Source organism: Pezoporus flaviventris, unplaced genomic scaffold (assembly GCF_033815535.1).
Source record: "Pezoporus flaviventris isolate CSIRO_AGI_PZ_B2104156 unplaced genomic scaffold, CSIRO_AGI_Pfla_v1 ptg000377l, whole genome shotgun sequence".
Taxonomy (NCBI): domain Eukaryota; kingdom Metazoa; phylum Chordata; class Aves; order Psittaciformes; family Psittacidae; genus Pezoporus; species Pezoporus flaviventris.
In genome coordinates, this window is record NW_026892924.1 from 35,810 (window position 1) to 58,329 (window position 22,520).

General features: G+C 52.4%; 1 protein-coding gene across 1 annotated transcript; it reads right to left on the bottom strand.

The window, feature by feature from the left end:
- Positions 1-18,175: 18,175 nt before the first annotated feature.
- Positions 18,176-19,304, bottom strand: LOC133263619 (olfactory receptor 14C36-like). Its single transcript, XM_061443462.1, has one exon. The coding sequence runs from the start codon at positions 19,237-19,239 to the stop codon at positions 18,262-18,264; it is 978 nt and encodes a 325-aa protein (XP_061299446.1). The 5' UTR covers positions 19,240-19,304; the 3' UTR covers positions 18,176-18,261.
- Positions 19,305-22,520: the final 3,216 nt, after the last annotated feature.

The following is a 22,520-nucleotide window of genomic DNA, read 5'->3' on the forward strand; positions in this document are numbered from 1 at the left end:
CATCAGCCTTCCCTTCTCCAGGCTGGAGAAGCCCAGCTCCCCCAGAGTCTCCCCACAGGCATCTTGCTCCAGTATCTCCTGACCTGAGGGCCCATTATTAAACCCACACCTGAACTGCAGATCTGAAGCCTGTATGGAGTATTCCAGATCATCCCTTCCCTTGTTCTCCTGCCGTGCTCCTGCTCATACAGCCCATGATGCTGCTCTCCTCCCTTGCTGCCAGGGCACATGCTGCCTGCTGTCCAGCTCCTGCCCACCCAGACCTTTCCCATGGGCTGTTCTCAGCCAGGCAGCCCCAGCCTGTGCCATTGCAGGGCAGTCCCCTGCAGGGACCTCTGTGTCCCCTGCTCTCCTGCCCAGGACACCCCCCCATGCCATCCCATCTCCCCACATCAGCACAACAGCCCTGGCCCTTGGGCACCCCGAGAGCTCTTCCTGCTGCAGGCACAGAGCAGCCATCCCAGAGCTGGAGCAGCCAGAAAGCTGCTTTCATTCCCCTTCATTCCTGCCATGTGAGGACATATCACAGAGAAGAACTTGCTGCAGGATCATTTATTTCCCTTAAATAAAGTGAGACACCTCCATTGACGCAAAGCCTGTGTGCCAGACAACACGAGTGGCTACTTAAGGAGGAGGAGATGAAAACTGACATTCCTATGAAGACATCACCACAAATCGAAACAGGAAAACAAATGTAAAGCAGGAAAGACAGACATGGCCTGTCATGACCTACACTGGAAGCCCTTTGCAGGGTAAAACAAGCAGCGTAGATTTGCTGAAACACATCTGGTCACCAGCTTCCTCACAGCATCCTTCAGCTCCTGGTTCCTCAGGCTGTAGATGAGGGGGTTCACTGCTGGAGGCACCACCGAGTACAGCACTGACACCACCAGATCCAGGGATGGGGAGGAGATGGAGGGGGATTTCAGGTAGGCAAATGCGCCGGTGCTGAGAAGCAGGGAAAGCACAGCCAGGTGAGGGAGGCACGTGGAAAAGGCTTTGTGGCGTCCCTGCTCAGAGGGCATCCTCAGCACAGCCCTGAAGATCTGCACATAGGACCCCACAATGAACAGAAAAGACCCACATGATAAACACACACCAACCACAAGAAGCCCAACTTCCCTGAGGTAGGAGTGTGAGCAGGAGAGCTTGAGGATCTGGGGGATTTCACAGAAGAACTGCTCCACAGCATTGCCTCGGCACAGGGGCAGTGAAAATGTATTGGCTGTGTGCAGCAGAGCAGTGAGAAAGCCACTGCCCCAGGCAGCTGCTGCCATGTGGACACAAGCTCTGCTGCCCAGGAGGGTCCCATAGTGCAGGGGCTTGCAGATGGCCACGTAGCGGTCGTAGGACATGGCAGTGAGGAGAAAATACTCTGCTGAAATGAAAAAGACAAAGAAAAAGAGCTGTGCAGCACAGCCTGTGTAGGAGATGGCCCTGGTGTCCCAGAAGGAATTGGCCATGGATTTGGGGACAGTGGTGGAGATGCAGCCCAGGTCCAGCAGGGAGAGGTTGAGGAGGAAGAAGTACATGGGGGTGTGGAGGCGCTGGTCACAGGCTGTGCTGGTGATGATGAAGCCATTGCCCAGGAGTGCAGCCAGGGAGATGCCCAGGAAGAGCCAGAAGTGGCAGAGCTGCAGCTCCCGCGTGTGTGCGAATGGCAGGAGGAGGAACTGGGTGATGGAGCTGCCGTTGGACATCTGCTGCCTCTGGGCATGGGGCACCGTCAGAGGAGAAAAAGGCGGTGACAGGTTAGGACAGGAGGGATGTCAGATACAGAAGTTCAGTTTACACATTCACAACTGAGCACATTTTAGAAGCAGAGGAGAGGTTCAGCGTCATCACCAGTCATGTCATTACACTGCTGAGGCGTCTTCCTAGGTACAATCAGAAGAGCATTGCTCAGAGCAAAAAGTCTCAGTTCCTTGCAGAACCAAGAGAGCTGCAGTTTCCATCAGTCGTCTCCCACTTGCCCTGTGCTCAAACTTGCACTGCCTGTAAGGTGCCTTCACACACAAATTGATCTTAAGAACTCCCACAAACACCTGTCCGGTGCTGAGACCAGGGGAGAACAGTTTTAAGGGACAGTCCACAGAGCTCTCACGCTGAGAAGCAAAGGGCTGTGGGCAGCAGAGCACAGCCAGCAGTCACCTCCAGTGGCAGACCCCAAGAGAGCTGCCTGAATGCACCCTCCCCAGGGCTGGGCTGCACTTTTCCCCCACTCCCTGCCCATCCATATCTCTGCTGCCAGGAGCTGTCCCTGCCAGGAGCTGCTGCTCTGTGCCCAGCTCTGCTCCCTCTCAGTGCTCCCAGAGCCCATGCCATGGGCTGTGTGCTCAGCTCTGCCCTGCCCACCCCCTCCAGCAGCAGGGCTCTGCCCAGGGGCATCTCTGCTTGTGCAGGGGCTCAGGAGCAGCTCACACAAGCCCTCTCAAGGCTCTCGGTGCCTCCCCCAAAGCAGAGAAGTAAATTCCCAGCTCCCACTGCCCAACCTGCCCACCAAGAGGGAAAACCATCAAAGCTCAGGATCCTTCCCTATCAGGTAAATGATGCCTCAGTGTCTTTCAGAAGGACCCTCTGAAGAAGTGCTCAGAGTGACGGCAGATTGGAGCAGCATCACCCACACAGCACTTCCCTTCCCCGTCAGGGGTTTCTCCTTTCCCCACAGCTCCCCCCGAGCTCCATGGGGAGCTCCCGGGCAGGCCGAGTGCTGACCCTGGCAGGCCGCAGTGTCCCTGCACCTGCACACAGCCTTTGGGCTGCAGGGACCCTGCTGCAAGGGCAGCGCTGGGCACCCCTGCCTGCACACCCACATTCACACCCTGCAGCCAGCCCTGGGACAAGGGACCTGCCTTGTCCTGTCCCTCCCATGGTGCAGGGGGAAGCCCTGCTCTGCAGCACATCCTCCTCCTTATCTACACAGAGAGAAACTGCAGCCGCATTGCCCTGCACCCAGTGCCTTACCACAAACAGGACTGGGAAGGTTTCTCCTTCAGAAGGTTCCTCCTCCTCCTCCTCAGCAACCTCCACTGCCAAGTGCCTTTAAGCTCCCTGTGTCTCACAGGTCTCCCCTCGGTCCCAGCTTAGCAGCAGAGGCCCAGCCCAAGGTGGCTCTGCCTCTGCCCCCTGGGCTCCTTCCAGGGCTCCCTGGGGCTCAAGGAAAATACCATGGGAAACAGCCTGATGATACAAAGATTTAAGGCTAAAAATCTTTGTTTCCTACAATCAATCAATTAATTTGAAAATGGCCCTTTGAGAACATCAAGTCCAACCATTAACCTATCTCTGGGAAGTCCACACACTGAGCATGAGAGCCTCTCTGACAGGATACCCTGGTGTGATGGTCAGCAACAGCAACGGGGGCTTTAAAGTTGAATTTTACATCCTACCTTAATTTCACTAATTTATATCCTATTCTGTTTGTTGTTAAACATTCTGCTATCCATTAGAGCATAGAAATCAGCTGAACAAGTTATGCTGATGCAGAAACCTGTCCATATATATAATTGTAATTAAACGACTCTCTGACGTCTCTATGATACCTCTATGAGTAAAGCAACACCTCTATGGGTAAAGCAACCAAACATCGCCCTCGATTTATAACTGGAATTCAGCACTACTCTGTTTGTTGGCACAGCGGCAAGAGGTGAGCACAGCACTCTGAGAATGATGGACTGACTTTAGTTACGGGGTGGAATGTGCTGATGCACTTCCCCCCCATTTCCTGGAGCCCTCTGCTTCCCCAGGAGTTCCTGTTAGGCCCCAGCCTTTGCACAGTGCAAGTAGTTGGATGCTGGCTGCTCCCTGGCTGCATCAGGAGCTCTGGTTGCCTGGCAAAGGTGGAAGCAGCACACAGAGATCAGGAAAGTTGGATACTCCCTGCTCATACAAGGAGCTCTTTCAGGTTGATCAGTCATTCCCTAAATCCTGAACAGTTTCACAAGAGGCATGGGGGACTTCTCTGGGAAACACATTCCAGTGTCTCACCACCCTCACCGGAAAGAATTTCTTCAGAGAATACAGTTTCTGTTTCACTGCAGACAAAGGAGGCAGGAGAGAAGGAGTGGGGAGCACGCACCCCAGCCCCGACTCCGCACAGGGCAGCGAGGGGTGCTGCTCTTCACTACAGCACAGCTGGGCTGAACTGAGTCAGTGCTTACACAGAAACCTGTCCTTGTCCCTGATGAAGCTCTGCATTCCACAGGCTTCTCCACAAGTACCAGCCCATCTGTTTTTCTTGTCACGTCTTGCACAGTGTCACAAGCTGTGGCACAAGGGGAGGCCCTTGTTGCTGTTTCTCCTGGAACACAGGGAAGTAGAAAATGAAATACTTTTTTAATAATGAAACCCCTTCCAGTGACCTTGGAAAATATGGAACAAGATGCTAGAGCCCTACAGGTTTTACCAGGAAGAGCAATAATTAACTAAAACTTCCCTCCTGTGCTGTTTCCTTTCCCAGCCCATGGATACTTTCCTCAGTAACTTTCAAGTGAACCTGGCACAGCAAGAGATCTGTGTGTCTGCTGCACATGAAGATGAACAGTTCCTTTTGGTGTTAGAGCTGTAGAGTCAGGTTTATCTCCAAAGCAACTCAATCATGGGCCAAGGAAAGAGTCAGGGAATTTTCAGCTGTACCTGCAGTGCCCTGCAAAGGCAAGGCAAGTCAGGGCCAGGATGCGCAAGGCAACGCAGGGCAAGGCGAGGCGAGGCAAGGCAGGGCAAAAGAAGTTATGGCAAGGCAAGGCAAGGTAAGGCAAGGCCAGGAAGGGCAGGGCAGGGTAAGGCAGGGCACGGATAGGTAGGGCAAGGCAGAGCAAGGAAGGGCAAGGCAGATCAATGCAAGGTAAGGCAAGGAAATGCCAGGAAAGGCAAGGCAAGGCAATGAAAGGCAAGTCAAGTCAAGGCACGGCAAGGCAAGGTAAGTTTAAGGCAGATCAAGGCAAGGCAAGGTAAGGCAAGGCAATGCCAGGCAAGGCAAGGCAAGGCAATGAAAGGCAAGGCAAGTCAAGGCATGCCAAAGCAGGGTAAGGCAGGGCAAGGAAGTTCAAGGCAGATCAAGACAAGGCAAGGCAAGGCAAGGCAAGGCAATGCAAGGGAGGCAAGGCCAGGCCAGGCTAGGGCAGGCCAGGCAAGGCCAGGCAAGGCAAGGCGATGCAAGACAAAGGAAGGCAAGGCAAGGGAAGGCAATGCAAGGCTAGGGAAGGCAAGGCAAGGCAAGGCAAGGCAAGGCAAGAAATGGCAAGGCAAGAAAAGGCAAGGAAAGGCCAGGCCAGGCAAGCCTATGACAGGCCAGGCCAGGCCAGGCAAGTCAAGGAAATGCAAGGAAAGGAAAGGCAATGCAAGGCCAGGCAAAGCAATGCTAGGCAAGGCAAGGCATATCCAGACCAGGCTAGGCCAGGAAAGGGCTGTCAAGTCAAGGCAAGGCAAGGCAAGGCAAGGCAAGGCAAGGGAAGGCAAGGCAAGGCCAGGAAAGGCAAGGCCAGGAAAGGCCAGGTCAGTCAAGGCCAGGCAAGGCAATGCAAGAAAAAGCAAGGGAAGGAAACCCAAGGCAAGGCAAAGCATGGCAAGGGAAGGAAAGGCATAGCAAGGCATGGCAAGGCAAGGGAAGACAGGGCAAGACAAGTCAAGGCATGGCAAAGGAAGGAATGGCATGGCGAGGCGAGGCAATGCGAGGCAATGGAAGGCAAGGCATGGTGACTCATGGTGAGTCGAGGTGAGGCAAGGCAGGGCAACAGAAATAAAGACATAGTGAGGCGAGGGAAGGGAAGGGAAGGGAAGGGAAGGGAAGGGAAGGGAAGGGAAGGGAAGGGAAGGGAAGGGAAGGGAAGGGAAGGGAAGGGAAGGGACGACGAGGCAAGGCAAGCAAAGGGAATTGAAGGCATGGCAAGGCGAGGGGAGGCAAGGCAAGGCAAAGTGAGGTGAGGCGAGGTGAGGCAACGCAATACAAGGCAAGGCAAGATAAGGCAAGGCAAAGCCATTAAAGGCCATGGCAAGGCAAGGTGATGCGAGGCGAGGCAAAGCAAGGGAAGGAAAGAGAAGGCAAGGCAAGGCATGGCAATGGAAGGCAAGGCAAGGGAAGGGAAGGCAAGGTGAGGCAAGGAAACCTGCAGATGAAGCACTCTATAGGCAGATAGGAAAAGCCTCACGCTCGCAGACCCTTGTTCTCATGGGGGACTTCAACCACCCTGACATCTGTTGGAAGGACGGTACGGCCCGGCACAAGCATTCCAGGAGGTTCCTCGATTGTGTAGAAGACAACTTCCTTCTGCAAGTAATAGAGGAGCCGACAAGGAGAGGTGCCATGCTTGACCTCGTGCTCACCAACAGGGAAGGGCTCATTGGAAATGTGACGCTCCAGGGCAGCCTTGGATGCAGCGATCATGAGATGGTCAAATTTGAGATCCTCAGGACAGTGAGAAGAGCGTGCAGCAAGCTCACTGCCCTGGACTTCAAAAGAGCAGGCTTTGGCCTCTTCAGGAACCTGCTTCGGAAGGTTCCATGGGATATAGCCCTAGAGGGCAGAGGGGCCCAAGACCGTTGGTTGATATTCAAGGATCACCTGCTACAAGCTCAGGAGTGTTGCATCCCAACCAGAAGGAAGTGCAGCCCGAGGGCCAGGAGACCTCTTTGGATCGAAAAGGAGCTGCTGAGGAAACACTGAAGGAAAAAAAAAGAGGCTTCTAAAACGTGGAAGCAAGGACAGGCGGCCTGGGAAGAGTACAGGGATGTTGTCTGAGAAGCTAGGGGCCAGGTTAGGAAAGCTAAGGCTCAGTTAGAATTAAACTTAGCTAGAGGTATTAAAGATAACAGGAAGGGATTCTACAGGTACATAGCAAATAAAAAACAGAGTAGGGATAATGTAGGCGCCCTCAGGAAGCTCTCAGGAGAACTGGCTACACAGGATTTGGAGAAGGCTGAGGTTCTGAATGACTTCTTTGCTTCAGGCTTCACTGTCCAAGGCTCTGACTGCACCACCCAAGTCTTGGAAGGCAGATACAGGGACTGTGAGAATGAAGACCTTGTGCCCACTGTAGGAGAGGAACTGGTTCGAGACCATCTTAAAAATCTGAACGTGCACAATTCCGTGGGTCCTGATGAGATCTATCCGCGGGTCCTGAAGGAGCTGGCAAATGAAGTTGCGAAGCCGCTGGCCATCATATTTGAAGAATTGTGGCATCAGGTGAAGTTCCCGATGACTGGAAAAAGGGAAATATAACCCCCATTTTCAAGAAGGGGAAAATGGATGACCCAGGGAATTACAGAGCAGTCAGTCTCACCTCTGTGCCCGGCAACATCTTGGAGCAGATTCTCCTGGAAGTCATGCTAAGGCACATGAAAATCAACAAGGTGCTTGGTGACAGCCAGCATGGCTTCACTGAGGGGAAATCCTGCCTGACCAATGTGGTGGCCTTCTATGATGGGGATACAGAACTGATGGACAGGGGTAGAGCAGTTGATGTCATCTACCTGAACTTGTGCAAAGCGTTCGACACTGTCCCACATGACATCCTTGTCTCTAAATTGGAGAGACATCAATTTGATGGATGGACCACTCGGTGGATAAAGAACTGGCTGGATGGCCACACGCAAAGAGTTGTGGTCAATGGCTCAATGTCCGGCTGGAGACCAGTAATGAGTGGTGTCCCTCAGGGATCGGTGTTGGGACCGGTCTTGTTTAATTTCTTTGTCACTGACATGGACTGTGGGATTGAGTGCGCCCTCAGCAAGTTTGCCGATGACACCAAGCTGTGTGGTTTGGTTGATATGCTGGAGGGAAGGAATGCCATCCAGGGGGACCTTGACACGCTTGTGAGGTGGGCTGATGCCAACCTCATGGAGTTTAACCATGCCAAGTGCAAGCTTCTACACCTGGGTCGGAGCAATCCCAGGCACAGCTACAGGTTGGGCAGAGAAGAGATTCAGAGCAGCCCAAGGAGAAGGACTTGGGGGTGCTGGTGGATCAGAAAATGAACATGAGCCAGTTTCAGTGTGCACTTGCAGCCCAGAAAGCAACCGTATCCTGGGCTGCATCAAAAGGAGCGTGACCAGCAGGTCGAAGGAGGTGATCCTGCCCCTCTACTCTGCTCTTGTGAGACCTCACCTGGAGTATTGTGTGCAGTTCTGGTGTCCTCAACATAAAAAGGACATGGAACTGTTGGAACAAGTCCAGAGGAGGGCCACGAGGATGATCAGGAGACTGGAGCACCTCCCGTATGAAGACAGGCGGAGGAAGTTGGGGCTGTTCAGCCTGGAGAAGAGAAGGCTGCGTGGAGACCTCATAGCAGCCTTCCAGTATCTGAAGGGGGCCTATAGGGATGCTGGGGAGGGACACTCCATTAGGGACTGTAGTGATAGGACAAGGGGTAATGGGTTAAAACTTAAACAGGGGAAGTTTAGGTTGGATGTAAGAAGGAAGTTCTTTCCTGTTAGGGTGGTGAGGCACTGGAATAGGTTGCCCAGGGAGGTTGTTAATGCTCCATCCCTGGCAGTGTTCAAGGCCAGGTTGGATGAGGCCTTGGGTGATATGATTTAGTGTAAGGTGTCCCTGCCCACGGCAGGGGGTTTGGAACTGGATGATCTTAAGGTCGTTTCAAACCCTAACGATTCTATGATTCTATGATTCTATGATTCTATGAAATGTAAGGCGAGGCTAGGCAAGGCAAGGCAAGGCAATGCAAGACATGGCAGTGCTAGGAATGGCAAAGCAAAGGAAGGAAGGTAATGGCGAGGTGAGGTGAGGCAAGGCAAGGCAAGGCCATTAAAGGCCAGGCAAGGCGAGGAGAGGTGAAGAGAGGCAAGGCAAGGCAAGGAATGGCAAAGGAAGGAAAGTAATGGCGAGGCGAGGCAAGACGAGGCGAGGTGAGGCAAGGCAATGCAAGGCAAGGAAAGGAAAGGAAAGGCAAGGCATGGCAAGGGAAGGAAAGACATGGCGAGGTGAGGCAACGCGAGGCGAGGCAAAGCAAGGAAAGGCAAAGCGAGGCAACGCAAGGCAATGCAAGGGAAGGTGAGGCAAGGCGAGGCAAGGCGAGGCGAAGCGAGGTAACGGGAGGCGAGGCAAGGAAAGGCCATTCCAGACCAGGCAGGGCAAGGCTAGACGAGGCAAGGTGAGGCAATGTGAGGCAATTCCAGGCAAAGCAAGGCAAGGCAAGGCGAGGCAAGGCAAGACAAGGGAAGGGAAAGAATGGCATGGCAAGGCACGGCAAGGCAAGGAAAAGCAAGGCAAGGCAAGGGAAGGGAAAACAAGGCAAGGCAAAGGAAGGCGAAGCAAGGCAAGGCAAGGGAAGGGAAAGCAAGGCAAGGCAAAGGAAGGCGAAGCGAGGCGAGGCAAAGCCAGGCAAGGCAAGGGAAGGAAAGACCTGGCGAGGCAAAGCGAGGCAACGCAAGGCAAGGTCAAGCAAGAAAAAGCAAGGCAAGGCCATTTAAGGCCAGGCAAGGCGAGGTGAGATGAGGTGAGGCAAGGCAAGGCGACGCAAGTCGAGGCAAGGCAAGGAAAGGCAAGGCAAGTCAAGAAAAAGCAAGGGAAGGAAAGGCATGGCAAGGCTAAGCAAGGCGAGGCAATGTGAAGGCAAGGCTAAGCAAGGCGAGGCAATATGAAGGCAAGGCAAGGCGAGACAAGGCATGGCAATGGAAGGAAAGTCCTGGCGAAGCCAGGCAAGGTGAGGCAAGGCAAGGGAAGGCAAGGCATGGCATGGCAAGGGAAGGAAAGTCATTGCAAGACATATCAAGGTGAGGGAAGGCAAGGCGAGGAAAGGCAAGGCAAGGGAAGGCCATGCAAGGCAAGGGAAGGGAAGGCCAGGCATGGCATGGCAATGGAATTAAAGGCATGGCAAGGCATGGTAAGGCAAGGGAAGGTAAGGCAAGGGAAGTCAATTCAAGGGAAGGCAAGACAAGGCAAGGCAAGGCAAGGCAAAGCAAGACAAGGAATGGCAAGGGAAGGAAAATCATAGAAAGGCATGGTAAGACAAGGGAAGGTAAGGCAAGGGAAGTCAATTCAAGGGAAGGCAAGGCAAGGCAAGGGAAGGAAATGCATGGCGAGGAGACGCAAGGCAAGGTAAGGCGAGGCAAGACAAGGCGAGGCAAGGCAAGGCATGGCAAGGGAAGGAAATGCATGGTGAGGAGACGAAAGGCTAGGTAAGGCGAGGCAAGACAAGGCGAGGCAAGGCAAGGCATGGCAAGGGAAGGAAATGCATGGTGAGGAGATGCAAGGCAAGGTAAGGCGAGGCAAGACAAGGTGAGGCAAGGCTAGGCATGGCAAGGGAAAGAAAGGCATGGCAAGGGAAAGAAAAGCATGGCAAGGCAGGCGAATGCAAGGCAAGGCAAGGCAAGGGCAAGGAAAGGCAAGGCCATTCCAGGCCAGGCAAGTCAATGAGAGGCGATGCAAGGCGATGCGAGGCAAGGCAAGGGAACGCAAGGCAATGCAAGGCAAGAACAGGTAGGCAAGGCAATTCTAGGCAAAGCCAGACCAGGGCAGGCAACACCAGGCCAGGCATGGTAAGGCAATGTAAGGCAAGGGAAGGCAAGGCAAGGCAAGGCCAAGCAAGGTAAGGCAAAGAAAATCCAGGCAAGGCATGGCAAGGCAGGGCAAGGCAAGGCAGGGCTAGGCAAGGCAAGGCAAGGCAGGGCAAGGCAGGGCAAGGCAAGGCAATGCAAGGCAAGGCAAGGCAGGGCAAGGCAGGGCAAGGCAGGGCAAGGCAAGGCAAAGCAATGCAAGGATGGGCAATGCAATGCAAGGCAAGGCAAGGCAAGCCCTGCATGGCCAGGACAGGCCATGTCAAGCAGGGCAAGACCAGGCTAGGCCAGGACATTCAAGGCAATGTAAGGTACGGCAAGGCAATTCAATGCAAGGCAAGTCAAGGGCAGGCCAAGCCATGCCAGGAAAAAACAGGCAAGGTAAGTCAATGCAAGGTAAGACCAGGATATGGAAGGCAAGGAAAGACAAGGCAAGGACAGGTAAGGCCAGGCAAGGCCAGGCTAGGGGAGTCCAGGCCAGGCAAGGCAAGGAAATGCAAGGCAAGGCAAAGCAAGGCAAGGGCAGGCAAGGCAAGGGCAGGCAAGGCAAGGCAAGGCAGTGCCAGGCAATGCAAGGCAAGGCAAGACAAGGCCAGGAAAGGCAAGGAAAGGCCAGGGAAGGGAAGACAAGGCCAGGCAAGACAAGGCAAGGCAAGGCCAAGCCAGGCAAGGCCAGGCAAGTCAACTCAATGAGCGGCAAGGCAATACAAGGCAAGTCATTACAAGGCAAGGCAATGGAAGGAAGGCACGTCAAGGCAAGGCCAGGCCAGGCCAAGTCAGGCAAGGCTAGGCAAGGCAAGTGTCGTGGTTTAAAACTAGTCAGGCAGCTCAATCACTCACTGCCCCCTTCTTGCCCCGCCCCACTCCCAGAGGGACGGAGAGGACAATCGAAAAGGATTCAACTCCCACGGGTTGCGATAAGAACAGTTTAGTAACTCAGCTATAACACAAATCACTACTGCTACCACCAAGAATAATAATGATAAAGGAAGTAACAAGGGAAGAGAATACAACACCTCAGCACCAGCTGACTGATAACTTGCCCCGCAGCCTGACCAAGCAGCGACCAATACCTCCTTTAACCTGGAGACCTAGCCCTTCCAGGTAACTCTCAGTTACATCCTGGGATTGATGTGTGGTGGTATGGAATACCTCTTTGGTCAGTTTGGGTCAGGTATCCTGTCTCTGCTACCTCCCGGCTTCCTCTCCTCCCTGGCAGAGCATGAGGCTCACAAAGTCCTTCGTTAGGCCAAAACATTTGAGCAGAAACTAAAAATATTGGTGTTACCAGCTCTGTTCCCAGGCCGAAAGTCAAAACCAGAGCACTGCACCAGCTACTAAGAAGGAGAAAAATGACTGCTACTGCTAAACCCAGGACACTCGCCAATGACCTTTCTAAGAGTCCCCTAAGACCCCCCTAAGACCCCTCAAGGAGTCCTCTATGACTCCTCTAAGACTCCTCAATGATGCCCCTATGACTCCTCTATGATGCCCCTATGACGCCTCTATGATTCCTCTATGACTCCACTATGACTCTAAGACACCTCTATGACTGTAAGACTCTTCTATGTCTAACTTCTCCATGACTCACTCCCCTAGGATTCCTCTAAGACTCCCCTATGACTCCTAGATGACTCTACTATGACTCCTTTATGACTCCTCTACAACTCCTCTATGACTCCTCTATGAATCAATGACACTATTACTCTCGAAGACTCCTCTAAGACTCCTCTATGACTCCTCTATGACTCCTCTATGTCTCCTCTATGACAACTCTATGACCCCTCTATGACCCCTCTTAGATTCTTCTATGAGCCCCTATGACTCCACTATGACCCCATTACAACCCCTCTATGACCTCTCTATGACTCTACTATGAATCCTCTATGAACCCTCCATGACACTTCTATGACTCCACTATGACCCCTCTATGACCCATCTGTGACTCTTCTATGAATCCTCTATGACTCCACTATGACTCATCTATGACTCCTCTATGACTCTTCCATGTCTCCTCTACGACACCTCTACGACCCCTCTACAACTCCTCTACAATTCTTCTATGACTTCTCTATGACACTATGACTCCTCTTTGACACCACTATGATTCCACTATAACTCCTTTATGTCTTCTGTATGAGTCCTTGATGACTCCTCTATGGCTTCTCTATCAATCTATGACACTGTGACTCCTCTATGACACCTCTATTAATCCTCTATGACTCCTCTCTCATTCCTCTATGACACCTCTATCACTCCTCTATGACTCCTATATGACTCCTGTATGACTCCTCTATGACTCTATGACTCCTCAAGGACTCCACTATGACTCTTCTGTGACTCCAACATGACTACTCTACGTCTCTTCTGTGAATCCTCTATGACTCCTCTATGACTGCTGCATGACTCTTCTATGACTCCTCTATGACTCCTCCATGACTCCACTATGACTGATCTATGATTCCACTATGACTCCTCTATGACACCTCTAAGAATATATGACACTATGTCTCCTATATGACTTCACTATGACTCCTCTATGACTCCACTATGACGTCTGTATGACTCCTCTGTGACTCCTCTATGACTCCTCTGTGACTCCTCTATGATTCCACTATGACTCCTCTTTTACTCCACTATGACTTGTCTAAGACTCCACTATGACTCCTCTATGACACCACTATGACACCTCTAAGAATATATGACACTATGTCTCCTATATGACTCCACTATGACTCTTCTATGACTTCTCTATTACTCCACTATGACACCTCTTTGGCTCTATGAAACTATGACTCCTCTATGACCCCTACATGACTTCACTATGACTTCTATATGACTCCTCTATGACTCCTACATGACTTCACTGTGACTTCTCTATGACTCCTCTATGCCTCCTCTATGACTCCACTATGACTCCTGCATGACTCCTCAATGACACCTCTGTGACTCCACTATGACTCCTCTATGACTCCATTATGATTCCACTGACTCCTCTATGACTCTTCTATGAATCTGACACTATGTCTCCTCTATGACTCCTCTATGACTCCACTGTGACTCTATTATGACTTCTCTATTACTCCTCTATGACTTCACTATGACTCCTCTATGACTGTTTTTGACTCTTCTATGACTCCTCTATGATTCCTGCATGATTCCTCTATGACTCTATGACTCCACTGTGACTCTATTATCACTTCTCTATGACTCCTCTATGATCCCTCAAAGGCAGCCAGAAGCGATGAAGATTGTTGGAAGAAGTAAACGACCCTCAGACATCACAATTCTGTACGCAGGCGGGGAACTTTCTGGAAAATGATGTAGTCCATATGTAGCCTAATGAATATGTATGTATGCCCAGGGACTATGAAAGGACGGCTTGTGTGGCAATTGAGAGACACACGTTAGGAGGAGCCATCCCCCGTGTCTGCCGGCGCCGCAAGAAAGAAAACTTTGTCAGCTTGAAAACTTTGGTGGTGAGTTTGTTCCTGGAGTTTTCTCTGAGATCACCTTGCACACGCAGAGCCGTGCACTGCAGCAGCAGCGTCTCTCTGGCCTCCTGCTGCCACTGTCAGAGGCTAGAGGCACCTCAGCCCTGCGGTGTTGTCGACCTGGTCTGCCCTCACGTGAGGGCCCAGCGCCCAACATTCCTGACTCATGGTGGCACTGCTGGCTCTGTGGGTACTGGTGCAGGAGAAGGGCCCTGGCTGGTGCTGCTCCTTGTGGTGTCGTGGTGGCTGCGGAGGTGACAGCCCAGGAACAGGCACCTGCATCTCCTGGTGCCTGGGATGTCCCTGGTGGCTCCTCAACTGTTGGAGCTGGCTCTGCTGACACAAGCGCTTCACCCTCCTCTTTGTCCACCCACCCAGGCTGCAATGGCTTCCTTTGGGTAGAGCAGCCTTGAGGGAGACCATGCCAAGAGCTGTGCTGGAGCTGAGGGAAACCACATCCACTCTTTGTCTCATGCACAACTGCAGGCTCTCAGCTTGGCCAGGCAGCAGTTACCCTTCGGACGGCGTTTAGGTGCCCAGAGGTGTCACCCAAGAGGACTCTGATGCTGGCACATGCCTCACCAAAGGCTCCCCTGGGTTGCCCTTGGCACCTTTATCAAAGGTAACTGCAACATGGCCTTGTCCTCCCTCCCAAAAGACCTCTGCCAATCCAATGGCCAATCCAATGCTGATCTTCCCCTGTAACTGCACTGCCACTGCCCTGCCTGTTACACCACATCCTTCATTCCTCACATCTTTCATAGATTTTCCTTTCAAATAACCCTTTCAAATAACTTCTATCAGATGCCCTTTGTAATCTTCCTGCACTCCGAAACCTCCCCAGTTCCCTGGAAGACAACTGGGAGGCCTTGACAAAAACTACACTGTGAGATATGGCTCATCAGGGTTTAATGATTCCCACGGTGTATTTGGGCTGAGTCCTTGAACATCAGGTGCTGACAGGAGACAGAGGAAACCTCTCAAGAAGTCCAAGTCAGAAACAAAGCCCCAAGTCCCTTCAGCATGAATGGGCCCCACTAAGGGCTCTTACTGACAAAGCCTCCCCAGGGACTCGTTAAAGCAAGTAACTGGAGGCTGTGATTACAGGGAGACAAAGGCGAAGTGCAGTTGTCTGATGGTGCGAAAGCCCTTCGTTTGTTTGATGATGCAGAAAGGCCAAGCCCTGACCACAGCCCTTGGAGAAGCAGAGCCTGAAATCCTGAGAATGAAAGTTCTCCTCATAGGCCTTGATGAAAAAGGCAACTGCCATAGCCCAGGGCACAGAGGCCTTTTGTTCTTTTGGGCCTTTCAGCCATGCCAGAACCCTGCCATCTCTGCTGCAGGCTGTCCTACACTGGCCCATGCCTGCACCTCTTTCCCTTCAGGCTGTTGACCCCCATCTTGCTTTCCCACCCAGCTGTCACCTGGCATTTCTGTACCTTCAGTCCCATCTCTGCAACCATCGCTGTCTGTTCCTTGAAACACAAAGCCATGGGCTGAGCCAGACTTCCTGAGTGACCTCTTGCACCACAAGTCCACCTTTTGAGAGACATTTCTCTTTCCTAACTTTGAGTCTGAACCTTCCAAGCTGCACTTTGCAGAGGTTTCCTTCTCTTCCTGCTAGCGAGAAAAACTACATCATCTCTGAAGTCACATTTCACCTAGTTGTAGGCTGCTACTATAGTGTCAATTCAGCAGGTGGAGTGAATATCCCTCAGCAAGCTGATGTAAAGGAGGTTTCTAGAGGAATGGGTGATGCCATCAGTATAGAGAACTAAGCACCATGGGAGATCAGTGGGAAAAGGCAATGGTCTGGATTGAGAACTTCTTAGCAAGAGCCAAAAAGAAAGGTGGTGTCCTTGGGTGCAAGGTACCCCATGCTCTGGGGACAGGGCACCTCATATGGGACAGCTTCCTGCCTGCAGCACCCTCTCCGCTGCACAAACCCCACACTCTGCCCACACTCACAAGTGTCTCACAGAAGCTTTGCACACCTCACTGCAGCAGGTTCCTGCATTCCCCAGGCTCAGGGATGGATCCTGCATTCCAGTCAAGTTTGGGTAGGGCAGGAGAGGGAGACAGGAAGGTGGGCTCATGGGGCATGATGAGCAGCATTCAGGCACCCCCAGCAGTGGGCATTCCCCATGTGCCATGTGGAGGCATGTTCCCATGAGGGAAAGTTCTCAGATAGCCTGGGCAGGGAGTGGGGGGAAAGTGCAGCCCAGCCCTGGAGAGGGTGCGTTCAGGCAGCTCTCTTGGGGTCTGGCACTGGAGGTGGCTGCTGGCCATGCTCTGCTGCCTACAGCCCTTTGCTTCTCCCCGTGAGAGCTCTCTGATCTGCCCTTTGAAACCATGCTCCCCTGCTTTCAGCACAGGACAGGTGTTTGTGGGGGTTCTTAAGATCACTTTGTGTGTGAAGGCATCATACACAAGTGTTGTAAGCACAGGGCAAATGGGATAGGACTGATGGACACTGCAGCCCTCCTTGCTCTGCACTAAGCTACAAGGAGCTGAGAACTTCTCCCTGTTTCAATATTGTTCTGACTTTCTGTCATACAAAGAATGTTTTATAGCACCCCCCTCCCAAAAAAAAATCAAACAAAAACCACCTCAGCAGTGTTATGCCAGTAAATAAATAACACAGTCCAAATGACTCTAAGGCCGTGCTGATCCTCTCTTGTGCAGCCCAGACTCACTTGAGTCATGAGTACAAGTAGTGAAATTTACAATGAAGTTGGATTTCATCTGAAATCCCTTGTGAACATCACAGGTGGACAAAGCACTGCTTCAGAGCAAAGCTGACTCCCATCCAACCTGGCCTTGAACACTGCCAGGGATGGGGCAGACACAGCTTCTCTGGGTACCCTGTGCCAGTGTCCCACCACTCTCAAAAGGAACAACATCATCTGAATGTCCAAGCTGAATCTCCTTTTTTTCAGCTTAAAGCCATTCCCCCTTGTCCTGTCACTGCACAGCCTCATAAAAAGCCCCTCTCCAGATTTTTTGTAGGCCCTGCTTAGACACGGGAAGATTGCTAAGATGTCTCCCTGGAGCCTTCTCTTCTCCAGGCTGAACACCCCCAGCTCTCAGCCTGTTTCCATTGGAGACGTGCTCCAGCCCTTAGAGCATCTTTGTGACCCTTCATAAGCCCATCAGTGTAGGATCAGAGTTGGAAGGGACCCCAGGATGTCTCAAGTCAAACCCACCAGGAACAGGGTCAGAGCAAGTGGTTCAGGGCTTGATTCAGTGTAAGCTGAAATCCCCAAGGCCAGAGAGTGCACAGCCTCTCTGGGTGACCTGATGCAGCACTTGCTTGAGCCGATGGGAACATGGTTTCCTTCTCTCCTGGCTGAACCTCTCCTCTGTCACTATCCCCCACTGCCTTTTGTCCTCCCACCAGGCACCATGGTGAGGAGCCTGGCTCTGTATTCTCCATGACCTCCTTGCTGCTACAGGCAGCCAGTCCCCAACAGCCTTCCCTTCCCAAGATCTCAGGTCCCCATCAGCTTTCCCTTCTCCAGGCTGGACAAGCCCAGCTTCCTCAGCCTCTCCCCACAGGCACCCTGATCCAGTCCCTGCTTGTCCTGAGGGCCCATTGATAAACCCACACCTGCTTGCCAATAGCATTCCTGAGCTGGGGATGTGAAACCTGGATGGAGGATTCCAGATCATCCCTTCCCTTGTTCTCCTGCCGTGCTCCTGCTCATACAGCCCACGATGCTGCTGTCCTCCCTTGCTGCCAGGGCACACGCTGCCTCCTGTCCAGCTCCTGCCCACCCAGACCTTTCCCATGGGCTGTTCTCAGCCAGGCAGCCCCAGCCTGTGCCATTGCAGGGCAGTCCCCTGCAGGGATGCCTGTGTCCCCTGCTCCCCTTCCCAAAACATCCTGAGAGCTCTGCAGCCCCCCCATGCCTTCCCATCGCCCCACACCAGCACAACAGCCCCATTCAATGGGCTCCCCAAGAGCTCTTCCTGCTGCAGGCACAGAGCAGCCATCCCAGAGCTGGAGCAGCCAGAAAGATTCTTTCATTCCCCTTCATTCCTGCCATGTGAGGACATATCACAGAGAAGAACTTGCTGCAGGATCATTTATTTCCCTTAAATACAATCAGAGACCAGAGTGACACAAAGTCTGTGGGTCACACAACACGAGTGGCAACTTATTTAGGAGATGAAAACTGGCATTTCTATGAAGACAACATCATCACAAATTGAAATAGGAAAACAAATACAAAGCAGGAAAGACAGACATGGCCTGTCATGACCTACACTGGAAGCCCTTTGCAGGGTAAAGCAAGCAGCGTATATCTGCTGAAACACATCTGGTCACCAGCTTCCTCACAGCATCCTTCAGCTCCTGGTTCCTCAGGCTGTAGATGAGGGGGTTCACTGCTGGAGGCACCACCGAGTACAGCACTGACACCACCAGATCCAGGGATGGGGAGGAGATGGAGGGGGGTTTCAGGTAGGCAAATGTGCCACTGCTGAGAAGCAGGGAAAGCACAGCCAGGTGAGGGAGGCACGTGGAAAAGGCTTTGTGGCGTCCCTGCTCAGAGGGCATCCTCAGCACAGCCCTGAAGATCTGCACATAGGACCCCACAATGAAAACAAAACAGCCAACAGCAATCAGGATGCCAACCACAAGAAGCCCAACTTCCCTGAGGTAGGAGTGTGAGCAGGAGAGCTTGAGGATCTGGGGGATTTCACAGAAGAACTGCTCCACAGCATTGCCTCGGCAGAGGGGCAGTGAAAATGTATTGGCTGTGTGCAGCAGAGCAGTGAGAAAGCCACTGCCCCAGGCAGCTGCTGCCATGTGGACACAAGCTCTGCTGCCCAGGAGGGTCCCATAGTGCAGGGGCTTGCAGATGGCCACGTAGCGGTCATAGGACATGGCAGTGAGGAGAGAATACTCTGCTGAAAGGAATAAGAGAAAGAAAAAGAGCTGTGCAGCACAACCTGTGTAGGAGATGGTCCTGCTGTCCCAAAGGGAATTGGCCATGGATTTGGGGACAGTGGTGGTGATGCAGCCCAGGTCCAGCAGGGAGAGGTTGAGGAGGAAGAAGTACATGGGGGTGTGGAGGCGCTGGTCACAGGCTGTGCTGGTGATGATGAGGCCGTTGCCCAGGAGTGCAGCCAGGGAGATGCCCAGGAAGAGCCAGAAGTGGCAGAGCTGCAGCTCCCGCGTGTGTGCGAATGGCAGGAGGAGGAACTGGGTGATGGAGCTGCCGTTGGACATCTGCTGCCTCTGGGCATGGGGCACCGTCAGAGGAGAAAAAGGCAGTGACAGGTTAGGACAGGAGGGATGTCAGATACAGAAGTTCAGTTTACACATTCACAACTGAGCACATTTTAGAAGCAGAGGAGAGGTTCTGTGTCATCACCAGTCATGTCATTACACTGCTGAGGCTTCTTCCTAGGTTCAATCAGAAGAGCATTGCTCAGAGCAAAAAGTCTCAGTTCTTTGCAGAACCAAGAGAGCTGCAGTGTCCACCAGTCCTCTCCCACTTGCCCTGTGCTCAAACTTGCACTGCCTGTAAGGTGCCTTCACACACAAATTGATCTTAAGAACTCCAACAAACATCTGTCCTGAGCTGAGACCAGGGGAGAACGGTTTCAAAGGACAGTCCACAGAGCTCTCACGCTGAGAAGCAAAGGGCTGTTGGGGGGCAGAGCACGGGCAGCAGCCACCTCCAGTGCCAGACCCCAAGAGAGCTGCCTGAACGCACCCTCCCCAGGGCTGGGCTGCACTTTCCCCCCACTCCCTGCCCTTCCATATCTCTGCTGCCTGGAGCTGTTCCTGCCAGGAGCTGCTGCTCTGTGCCCAGCTCTGCTCCCTCTCAGTGCTCCCAGAGCCCATGCCATGGGCTGTGTGCTCAGCTCTGCCCTGCACACCCCTGCCTGTGCAGGGGCTCAGGAGCAGCTCACACAAGCCCTCTCAAGGCTCTCGGTGCCTCCCCCAAAGCAGAGAAGTAAATTCCCAGCTCCCACTGCCCACCCTGCCCATCAAGAGGAAAAACCATCAAAGCTCAGGATCCTTCCCTATCAGGTAAATGATGCCTCAGTGTCTTTCAGAGGGACCCTCTGAAGAAGTGCTCAGAGTGACGGCAGATTGGAGCAGCATCACCCACCCAGCACTTCCCTTCCCTGACAGGGGCTGTTCCCTTCCCCTCAGCTCCCCCCAAGCTCTATGGGGAGCTCCAGGGCAGGCCGGGTGCTGACCCTGGCAGGCAGCAGAGTCCCTGCCCCTGCACAAAGCCTTTGGGCTGCAGGGACCCTGCTGCAAGGGCAGCGCTGGGCACCCCTGGCTGCACACCCACATTCACACCCTGCAGCCAGCCCCGGCACAAGGTACCTGCCTTGTCCTGTCCCTGCATGGTGCAGAGGGAAGCCCTGCTCTGCAGCACATCCTCCTCCTTATCTACACAGAGAGAAACTGCAGCTGCATTGCCCTGCACCCAGTGCCTTACCACAAACAGGGCTGGGAAGGTTTCTCCTTCAGAAGGTTCCTCCTCCTCCTCAGCATCCTCCACTGCCAAGTGCCTTTAAGCGCCCTGTGTCTCGCAGGTCTCCAATCAGTCCCAGCTTAGCAGCAGAGGCCCAGCCCAAGGTGGCTCTGCCTCTGCCCCCTGGGCTCCTTCCAGGCCTCCCTGGGGCTCCAGGGAAACACCATGGGAAACAGCTTGAAGCAAGCAATGATCTTCCCTCCCTCAGCTGGGAGGCACACTGCCTTCCTGCAGTGCCATTTCTCTGATGATACAAAGATTTACGGATAAAAATCTTCGTTTCTTACAATCAATCAATTATTTTCAAAAATGGCCCTTTGAGAACATCAAGTCCAACCATTAACCTATCTCTGGGAAGTCCACACACTGAGCATGAGAACATCTCTGGTGGGATACCCTGTTTGGATGGTCAGCAACAGCAACTGGGGCTTTAAAGTTGAATTTTACATCCTACCTTAATTTCACTAATTTATATCCTATTCTGTTTGTTGTTAAACATTCTTCTATACATTAGAGCATAGAAATCAGTTATGTTCATGCAGAAACCTGTCCATATATATAATTGTATTTAAACCCATTTAAGAAATTCTTAACGACTAAGCAACCAAGTGTCAGGTTGGATATTTAATTGCAAGTGGGTGTATATCAGCTTCAATATCAAGTGCTGTTAGAAATCCTGTGATTGAGTTTACAAATGCAAACTGCTGCTAGCTGGCATTTGTGATCCTTCAGATGAATACCAGGCTGATGGAATTCAGGTGCACGCAGACTGCTCTCAGAGAGGGAGCATAGAAAGCAAAGAGATCCAATCTGAACCTTGTGACTCAACAAGAGGGTCTCCCTTATTCCTTTCTGTTTGCAGTTTCTATACACATGATTTCAGTTCAGTGCTGTGTAGATCACTTGAATCCAGTCTTGGATAAATCCTTGCCAAGTCTGACACAATCTCTTTTTGTAGATGGTGGAGTGGGGCCTCGCCACCAAATCCTGAGGAATCCTGCTTTTAGAAATTCACATTAAAATCACTTTTGCTGGTATCTGTGGAAGTGATTCTTTCAGCATTCTTTCTAAACAGTTTCATAAGGGGCATGAGGAACATCTCTGGGAAACACATTCCAGTGTTTCACCACCCTCCCCGGAAAGAATTTCTTCAGGGAACATAGTTTCTGTTTCACTGCAGAGAAAGGAGGCAGGAGAGAAGGGGTGGGGAGCACGCACCCCAGCCCCGACTCCGCACAGGGCAGCGAGGGGTGCTGCTCTACACTACAGCACAGCTGGGCTGAACTGAGTCAGTGCTTACACAGAAACCTGTCCTTGTCCCTGATGAAGCTCTACAGCCCACAGGCTTCTCCACAAGTACCAGCCCAGCTGTTTTTCTGGTCACGTCTTGCACAGTGTCACAAGCTGTGGCACAAGGGGAGGCCCTTGTTGCTGTTTCTCCTGGAACACAGGGAAGTAGAAAATGAAATACTTTTTTTAATAATGAAACCCATTCCAGTGACCACGGAAAATATGGAACAAGATGCTAGAGCCCTACAGGTTTTACCAGGAAGAGCAACAATTAGCTAAAAATTCCCTCCTGAGCTGTTTCCTTTCCCAGCCCATGGATACTTTCCTCAGTAACTTTCAAGTGCACATGGCACAGCAAGAGATCTGTGTGTCTGCTGCACGTGAAGGTGAACAGTTCCTTTTGGTGGTAGAGCTGTAAAGTCAGATTTATCTCCAAAGCAACTCAACCATGGACCAAGGATGAGTCAGGGAATTTTCAGCTGTACCTGCAGTGCCCTGCAAAAGCAAGGCAAGACAGGGGCAGGATGTGCAAGGCAACGCAGGGCAAGGCGAGGCGAGGCAAGGCAAGGCAAGGCAGGGCAAAACAAGTTATGGCAAGGCAAGGCAAGGTAAGGCAAGGCCAGGAAGGGCAGGGCAGGGCAGGGTAAGGCAGGGCACAGAGAGGTAGGGCAAGGCAGGACAAGGAAGTTCAAGGCAGGACAAGGAAGTTCAAGGCAGATCAAGG